This window comes from Lampris incognitus, chromosome 5, assembly GCF_029633865.1.
Source record: "Lampris incognitus isolate fLamInc1 chromosome 5, fLamInc1.hap2, whole genome shotgun sequence".
NCBI lineage: Eukaryota > Metazoa > Chordata > Actinopteri > Lampriformes > Lampridae > Lampris > Lampris incognitus.
In genome coordinates, this window is record NC_079215.1 from 4,771,038 (window position 1) to 4,780,364 (window position 9,327).

The following is a 9,327-nucleotide window of genomic DNA, read 5'->3' on the forward strand; positions in this document are numbered from 1 at the left end:
CGTGGGAGTATCACGCTATCCCCCCCCCCCTCCTGAAAAGGCTGACCAGAGGAGGCGCTAGTGCAGTGACCAGGAGACATACCCACATCTGGCTTCCCGCCTGCAGACACGACCAATTGTGTCTGTAGGGATGCCCGACCAAGCCGGAGGTAACACAGGGATTTGAACTAGCACTCCCCGTGTTGGTAGGCAACGGAATAGACCGCTACGCTACCCGGACGCCTGCGACAATGAATCTTGAAGCAGGGCAGGGAGAGGAAGAGGATAACATGGGACAAAATTGTCAGAGGCGAAAAATTATCTTTGCATAGGGATCTGCTATATCCTGTTGGTCCGCAAAGCAGCTCCTTCAACTAACTGAATTTAGTCTATGACAGTCCTTTAGCACAGTGAGAACATTATCCTCTTTTCCACAGTAGGGCCAAACTGTTACTAGGGCTGCATTGTGGCATTCCGAGCTGTGCCGGACTCGTGGGAACGGTTACTGCGGGGCTGCGTCCATCTGCGGGGCTGCTAAAACCAGGACTAGGTAGTGCCTAAGAACATCTACAGCAACTCAGCTATCAGCTGGAACACTTTCTCATTTCTCTTTGCTCCTTCCAACTGATGTTGAATGTTTTTGTCAGACCATATGTCAGTTAGTGCAAGTGCATCCTCCACTGACTATGACACCATCTCAGGCATTTTATTCCTTTTTCTACCCTGCTGATCTGGGAGAGGATGTGAAGAGACCAGATGGGGAGTCACAAAACTGACATAAGTGTGAAACCAATCAGGGAATACCGACGGCATTAAGCCATTCCACCCAAACGGTTCTGCTGCACTGAGCACGGTTATCCAACCTTGCCAAGAGAAGCATGCAGGGAAGGGTTTGTAAGCTTTCTGTGCCAAACCGAGTCCAGGTGGAAACACCATTGGAACCGTTCCTCTTAGTGTTCAGAGCCATTCGGCCCTAGCGTGGAAAAGAGGCTACTGACAACCCAAGGTGTTTCTTCAAGGGAAGCAATCATAATTTTCAACATTCTCTCTAAATCTGTTGTAGGGACAACACTCCACTAGGAGCCATAACACAAAACTACATTATACAGTTGTATGTAGCACTGAGAGTGCAGCCAATCAGCAAACCAGGAAATATGTTTTCACATTCATAGATTGTCTGCCAGTGATGTCACCTATGGACACAATTTTGGCAGTGTTTCAGAAGACTACTTAGTATTGTTCCTTCTAACAGAGTGTTATCCCTGCAACACATAGCTAAATGGAGATAATGTTGAAAATGGTGGTCATTTCCCTTTAAGCGTTACATGCTGTCAGCTACATGCCATCAGAAGTGACAGTGGAGTGTGTCTGGAAAGTTTTTTTTACACATGGCTCACAAAGAGAAGTAGATGGGAAGCTTTCATATTTTCCTGGAAAAGGGGACTTTAAGCAATGTTATAGTTTACTGAATTTGTGTTAAAGTTAGGCAAGACTACAGTGAGCAGGCTCCTCAAAGCCAGCTTCAGCATGAGTGTGTATCAAAAGCTGGTCATATCAAATGCTTTGACATTTTTCAAAAGCAAGAAAATTGGGCCGGTCATTTAGAAAGATCAAGATGGTGCCGCAGACAGTAGCCTTGGTTCTGCACTCGTTTGTACTTTTTCTGTTTTTGTTTGTTGCTGTGTTGTTATTCTATGTTAAATACTATGTTAAGTACACTGAGAGAGCCACGAAACCGGAGTCAAATTCCATGTAGTGCAAACCTACATGGCCAATAAACTTGATTCTGATTAGAAATTAGTGACAGTAATGTGCCCCCCAAAAGACACCAAGACTTGAAAATACACGTCTTGATAACTGACCGAGTTTCTTGTCTTAGTGTCATTCACTGCGTTTATATGCACAGTTAAGTCGAGCTACGGTTAGAGCTCGATTAGGCCATGTAATTGGACTACTGTCGTTGTCCAAGTATACAAGAACCGGGGGAGAATCGATTTATTGATAGAAGTATGTCTGACCCCGGTATGGTAGGTGGCGATATGCCCCCTTTCAGCTGATTGCAATTGGATGTAAGACCACCGCGGGAACTATGGATCATGCGCAGAACGCCTAGGCCAGTTCGGGGCCGATTGAAGCGTACACATGCCAGAGTAAATCCATCCCCAACCGCATTATGTAGGTGTGTTAGTCCAACTTCGAGAAATTCGATTTAGTGCGATTTCAGTCGGACTAACACATTTACATGTATTTTAAAAGTCCAGTTTTAGTCAGACTAACACAATAAATCCACTTTTTCTAACATCATGTAAACGTAGTCACAGTGTGCTCCCAGTATTAATTTAAAAAAATACTTCCATACTTCTTCTACACAAATCCCTAAAACCCAATGGAAGACCCTGGATGTCATGTAGAAGGCGTTTACATTAAGCTTACCAAGTAATTAAAGAAACACAATCAAAGCAACACTGCAACAACTCTTTAGTCACCTTTCCCTTCATCTTTTTTTTTCCTACCACTTTTCTTCTTTGTTCCATTTCACTAAACTTTTACTGGACAGTGTACGCTATCTCCCTTCGGCCTCGAAACTCCTTCCAGAAAGCCGTCTGTGCACTGTGTTGGTGTGTGAAGGCGTTCGTGTCTGTGTGTTTATGCGAGCATGTGTCCCACAGCCACAATAGAGTAGCTCACATCTGTTCCTCCTAACTCAACAATGGTCCATGAGAGAGTGAATACAGACTCCCTTTTTATTTCACACCCTCCTTCTCTGACACCCACTGCCCTCTTTCCAAACCCCCACCTCCCAGCCCACTCTCTCTCCCACGTTCCAGCACAAGCCGACAGGCCCTTGGGACCTGGTCTACTGACGAAACTAAAATACCAAGAAGGTGAGAAAGAGGATGGGGGCAGGGCGGGGCGGGGGGGGGGTGGGGTTATGAGCCTTTTCTGCATGAAAACTCCAGTATTTTCTGAAATTTCAAACTCTGGGATAGTAAATAAGCCCCTCTTTAAGACCGCCCAGCTGATTGCTGGATTTGTCCTGAAAAGCACCCTTTCACCAACCCTTAGTTTTAGGTCAGCTCTTGTACTAGACGACCTCCATATCACCGCTTTATTTTGAGCTTGAAAATATGGTGGGTGGACTAGATTATTCCAATATGTTGCTTTTTTTTCCTTTTTTGATATATTGCCTGTATTTGGACAACAGAGTTGCTTTTTGCCGTTATTACGCCAGTTTCACTCTGCAGCGACAGTGCAGATGGTTAAGAAGAAATATTTGGCTGACGGGAGTGGGAGGCCGGGGTCTTTGTTTACGTATCTGGAACAAGAATATGCATTTTCACTGTTTGTGTTTACATGTATTTGAAACACAACAAATTAAATGAACGAATGCTGGAATTCTGTGGGACACTTTCACAGCAACAACATACTGGGAAGATCACTTTACCCCGGACTGACTTTTTTTTCCGGATTTTGACCTAAGAACACTTTCACACCAAAGCACCAAAGTTATCTGAGTAAAAAGCATGTGTGTACATACGCACACATATCTATATCTCTATATACAACATACTACCTCGCTCTCTCTCAATTAGAGAAGTGCCATGGAAATTATTTAAATTCCACTCTGACAATAAATCCATCAATTCATCCATTATCCAAACCGCTTATCCTGCTCTCAGGGTCGCGGGGATGCTGGAGACTATCCCAGCAGCCAACGGGCAGCAGGCGGGGAGACACCCTGGACAGGCCCCAGGCCATCACACAGGGCCCACACACACACACACATTGACACCTAGGGACAATTTAGTATGGCCGATTCACCTGACCTACATGTCTTTGGACTGTGGGAGGAAACCGGAGCACCCAGAGGAAACCCACGCAGACACGGGGAGAACATCCCAACTCCACAGAGAGGACGACCCAGAATGACCCCAAGGCTGGACTACCCTGGGGCTCAAACCCAGGACCTTCCTGCTGTGAGGCGACCGCGCCAACCACTGCGCCTCTGTGCCGCCGACAATAAATCTGTGAGATAAAATCTCTTACATTATTGTCATGCTTGCAAGCCCGGCCCACATGAAGTCAACCTTACAGTACAGCACAGTCTCTCTTACAGGGCAGTCATTTGTACATCTCCTCATCTCGTCTTCTAGCGCATATCTCACCAAGGCCATTTCTCCAAATACTGTGTGCAGACGTTGTTACTCCCAGTGAGTTTTGCATACCTTTGTCTGATATCAGCTAACAGTTAACAACAGGCCTTTATTTGTTCACATGGAGAAGACGCTTTATAACACCATCTTTGGTCTGGTACATGTGAACTTTAAGCATCTATCTAAGCAATACAGACTAAAGTTAAATATGGTATAGGTCATACATGGTCAAAGATGAAAAGTAAGCAAATATATATGATCATATGGTAGACACACGATCATCTGAGCACACAGGTCACATGATCCTAAAATGGCCTTCACGAGAAGTATCAAGAGCTGAAGGAGGAACTGGAACAGATGTAGATGAAGTGATGGTGGTGTTGGGGGGGTGGGTATTATACATAGAGAGACAGGGTCTGCAGAGGGTCAAAGCAATTAAACATCAGGCATTACCACCTGAAGTTGTCAATTTCCAAAGGGAAGGAGATAGAGCTCCTTGGGCAAGAACAACTGCCAAGAGCCCGTGCTCGACTTTGCATCAAGCTTCTGACTGGTAGATGCAAGTGGACCTGAAGAAGAGACTTGTCTTTCTGGAATAGATGGCAGTAAACTCACTCTGACCAGACATGGTTCTTCTATCCAGGAGCACAAAAACTTATCTTCAATAAAACATCCAACCATTTTCTATATACTATACTGTATATTGCATGTACACTGGTACGCTCTGTCATGTCCATCTACCTCAGGCATGTATGTAAGTAACCTGCTAACAACTATTTCAGCATCTGATATATTCTCTGCACAATTGCACTTTATCTCCTCTTATTTCGTCTGTATAAGTCAATACTTGTGTATATATCCGAAGATTGTTGTGTTGTAGTCTTGTTATTTTATGTTAAGTACACAGAGAGCCACGAAACTGGAGTCAAATTCCATGTATTTGCAAACCTACATGGCCAATAAACATGATTCTGATGTTATCCTATCCTCTGCTGCGCTCTCCATTCTGTTTGCCCATATCTCCGCAGTATGACGGTCTCTCTTCCGCCTCTGAACTCTCACTTTCTCCCAGTTTTTTGTCTTTTTTTTGTAGATTTACCCGTCTCTCTTGGAACGGCCTCAGTCTGTCCATTCTTTTTTGTTAAAACCAGTATGCAGCTGCTAGCTGGTGAGTGTGGGTGCATTGCAAGGGGGGCTTAAGTCTTGTAAAATGTAGTGACTAATGGCAACAATGCTCATTTACAGCTGTTCTAAACCATCAAACTGTTGATTCAACTTACTAATCAGCCACCACAGTACAACCACACAGCTCTTTGTCAGACTTAGATTCACAAAACAAAGTCAAACTTGGAACAGGAACTTAACAAATACCAGATCCAATACTTTGGATGCAGTTCCAAACAACCAAAGCCAGATTTATCTGTTGATATAGAATTTTATTGATGGGACAGCTGCAATCACTGCTAAAGGGACTTTTTACAATTTACAAGAACAGATGACACCTGTAGATATGAGGCGAGACCAAAATGTCTGCAAATATTAGTCTACTGACGTAACTGTCTGATACATTTCCCTTGGTTGAGAGAACTTGGAATGTCATCCAAAACTGAGCCACAATCCCCGTTGATAGATAGTGGTGCATTTTGGGTCAATTACCACCAGCGAGTATGAAAGTCGTCATGTTTCCATTTAGACCATCACCAAAGGCAGACATAACATTCAAGATTAAAACAATTCTGTATGTGCCTCTATCTTGCATATGAAGTGACAGAATAGGCTTAAATCTTATCCATAGCCCTATTCAGTACAATTCAAACTAGGGCTGGCCGATACTGACAAAATCAAAATGATATTTTTTGGCTGAATACCTCTATCAATACTGTGACAATATTTTGGAGATTAGTATTAGTGCTCTCATACAATATTTACAGACAAGACAATTATGTTAAATGATGATTAGTAACGTGGATACGATGACCAAGCACGCAGAGGCGTTCATCGCTCATTTCACTCAGTTAAACATTTCAGTAAGTTCAGAAAATTATATGACTTTACAGTAATGCAGTATTTAAGACCAGGGAATGATAACATTTAAGTTCTATCACAATACTACAATAACCAATACCCCAGCAAAAAAAAGCAATGATCTACACTGCACCCGCACTATTCATATTCTGTGTCAGTTGTTTACATCCATCCATTATCCAAACCGCTTATCCTGCTCTCAGGGTCACGGGGATGCTGGAGCCTATTCCAGCAGTCATTGGGCGGCAGGCAAGGAGACACCCTGGACAGGCCGCCGGGCCATCACACACACACACACACACCTAGGGACAATTTAGTACGGCTGATTCACCTGGCCTACATGTGTTTGGACTGTGGGAGGAAACCGGAGCCCCCGGAGGAAACCCACGCAGACACGGGGAGAACATGCAAACTCAACACAGAGGACGACCCGGGACAACCCCCAAGGTTGGACTACCCCGGGGCTTGAACCCGGGATGTTTACATCCACTGTTATTATAATACAATAACACTGTAGATAGATATTATTTAATTCTACTTACTACTGCCTCCAATATATTTCACATCCACTGTTTAACATGTCATATTCACTTTCATTCATATTTACACTCCTGCCACTACCAAGTACTTCTCTTACATGGCTGAGTACCTGTTTAACTATATGTTGTGTGCAACTGACAGCAACATACAAAGTCAAATAACTCATGTGTGGTTATACGTGGCCATTAAAACTGAATGTAAAAAGAGAAGAAAACCCCCCATGAAAACCGTTATAAAACCGCAGAAATCCCATCTTTGTCCATTGCAATTTCTCCCCTTGCCACCTCCCCAGAACCCCCCCCCTTGCTTACCTGTGTCTTGTCTGAACTGGTGCATGGACTGGAGGTCGATGATGTACGGCGAGAGGCGGCTGTCCACCTGGCCGAGAACCACGCTCCCTCCGCGGGGGTCGCTGCTCCGGATGGCCGCCTCTATGTGGTGGGACACGGCGGGGCCGTAGGGCCGCCACCGGCCGTGCTCGTTCAGCCATTCCCACACAACCACGGCGGAGGCCAGGAGCATGTCGTTACCGCTGGCCCTGCCGGACGGAGGGGTGCGACCGAAACAGAGGAAAACACACACAGAAACAACCCGTTATTGACCAGCGTCCGGTAACATTGTGTCGTCTACAAGGCAGACATTTCCCCGTCTTCACCCAAACACAAGCCCCCTCCGCACAAGCTAGCTCCGGTCCCCTCCGCACAAGCTAGCTCCGGTCCGCTCCACACAAGCTAGCTCCGGTCCGCTCCACACAAGCTAGCTCCGGTCCCCTCCACACTAGCTAGCTCCGGTCCCCTCCATACAAGCTAGCTCCGGTCCTCTCCACACTAGCTAGCTCCGGTCCCCTCCACACTAGCTAGCTCCGGTCCGCTCCACACAAGCTAGCTCCGGTCCCCTCCACACTAGCTAGCTCCGGTCCGCTCCACACAAGCTAGCTCCGGTCCGCTCCACACTAGCTAGCTCCGGTCCGCAAACAAGCGACAGTTACCCAGCGACATTCGTGCCGTTTTTCAAGTAACCCCTAAAATTAAAACTTGGTGGGTAAATATTGTTTCTCGCTTGTGTAAAAAAAGAAATAAATGTAATGATCGTTTCAACGTCACGAATATGCAAAAAAACAAATTTAAAAAGCAATTTCACAGCCTTACATTTAGCCGGGGACGAGCTAAAGCTAACGCCGGGGGGAGGCGAGACGTCGGGCTACCAAGACCCCATTCCCCGGCATGGCCGACGGGGGGGGGGGGGGGGCACGAAAAAAGGGAGAAATCCCCGTCGATGCCCGGTTAGTCGTGGTCGCGGAATACGACAAATGTAATATTTAAAACACACACACACATATATATATATATATATATACAACTAGGAGGAAAACGTGTCCTTGCTAGCGCGGCGTACTCTCGCCATCCCACCGGCCGGTTTCCATAGCGACTCGTTTAGCTCCACCGGCGGCCGCTCGTATTCACCCAGTCTTGGGGGTTTCCGGCTCAACAAGGAGGAGCGTTTCAAATAAAACCCGTCCCCGTATCGACTGCTAAAAAGACAAGACGTGTTGTTGTCGTTGTGTTACTATCCTCCCCCGGACAGGCAGTAGGAGCCGGCGGACACAGGGGATGCGGAGCAACCGGACGTTCTGCGACGTCCAGGCGTCACATCCAAACGTGTCCCTAATAGTCAGGGAAAGCGGCACGAGAGCCGCAGCGCGAGTCGAGCGAGGGGCAGCGCGAGTCGAGCGAGGGGCAGCGCGAGCCGAGCGAGGGGCAGCGCGAGTCGAGCGAGGGGCAGCGCGGGGAGTAAGATGGGGGGAGCACAACAGCCGGGCGCTGACGGTAGAAAAAGGATCCTTTACGCCCCTTATTGAAAGCACCCTCGGCGGATCGGGGGGGTCCAGTAAGTACCACACGCGACCGGCAGAACTGCCGTGGAAGAAACGCGGCGAGCAGGAGGCCGAAGGTGCCAGGACCCGAACGCGGTTCTGGTCACTTCGCAGGACACTGGTTTCCATGAGGGGTGCAAGGGGGTGCAGGGGCAGACCGCCATCACTTCGCAGGACACTGGTTTCCATGAGGGGTGCAGGGGGGGTGCAAGGGGGTGCAGGGGCAGACCGCCATCACTTCGCAGGACACTAGTTTCCATGAGGGGTGCGGGGGGGTGCAAGGGGGTGCAGGGGCAGACCGCCATCACTTTGCAGGACACTGGTTTCCATGAGGGGTGCAGGGGGGTGCAGGGACAGACCGCCATCACTTCGCAGGACACTGGTTTCCATGAGGGGTGCAGTGGGGGTGGTGCAGGGACAGACCGCCATCACTTCGCAGGACACTGGTTTCCATGAGGGGTGCAGGGGGGGTGCAAGGGGGTGCAGGGGCAGACCGCCATCAGCAAAGCCCCTTTCAGAGATATCGTTCAATCTGATAACGGAAGCAATGAAAGTATGAACGCTTTTTGGGAGCATGTGTGCTTTTGGTGGTTTTGAGTGTGCCGGGTTGTTATTGGTTCTGTATTGTATTGTATTGTGACGTGGTTAAATAATGGACTTCTTAGACACCCTTTCAGAGTTAACAAGCGAGCTTTTAATGACCGCAAGTCAGAACAGACACAAGTTCGTATGGGTCTTCGCTCTCCCCTTCTCCGG

The 9,327-nt window shown here is 47.3% G+C and overlaps 1 protein-coding gene across 1 annotated transcript in view; it reads right to left on the reverse strand.

Annotated features, from left to right (window-relative positions):
* The window catches only part of LOC130112361 (E3 ubiquitin-protein ligase DTX4-like), a 62,157-nt gene extending 54,819 nt beyond the window's left edge, over positions 1 to 7,338 (reverse strand). Inside the window, exon 1 of the mRNA XM_056279696.1 lies at positions 7,010 to 7,338. Coding sequence (XP_056135671.1) covers positions 7,010 to 7,220 — 211 coding nt within the window. The 5' untranslated portion in view covers positions 7,221 to 7,338. The remainder of the gene's footprint in view (positions 1 to 7,009) is intronic.
* Positions 7,339 to 9,327: the final 1,989 nt, after the last annotated feature.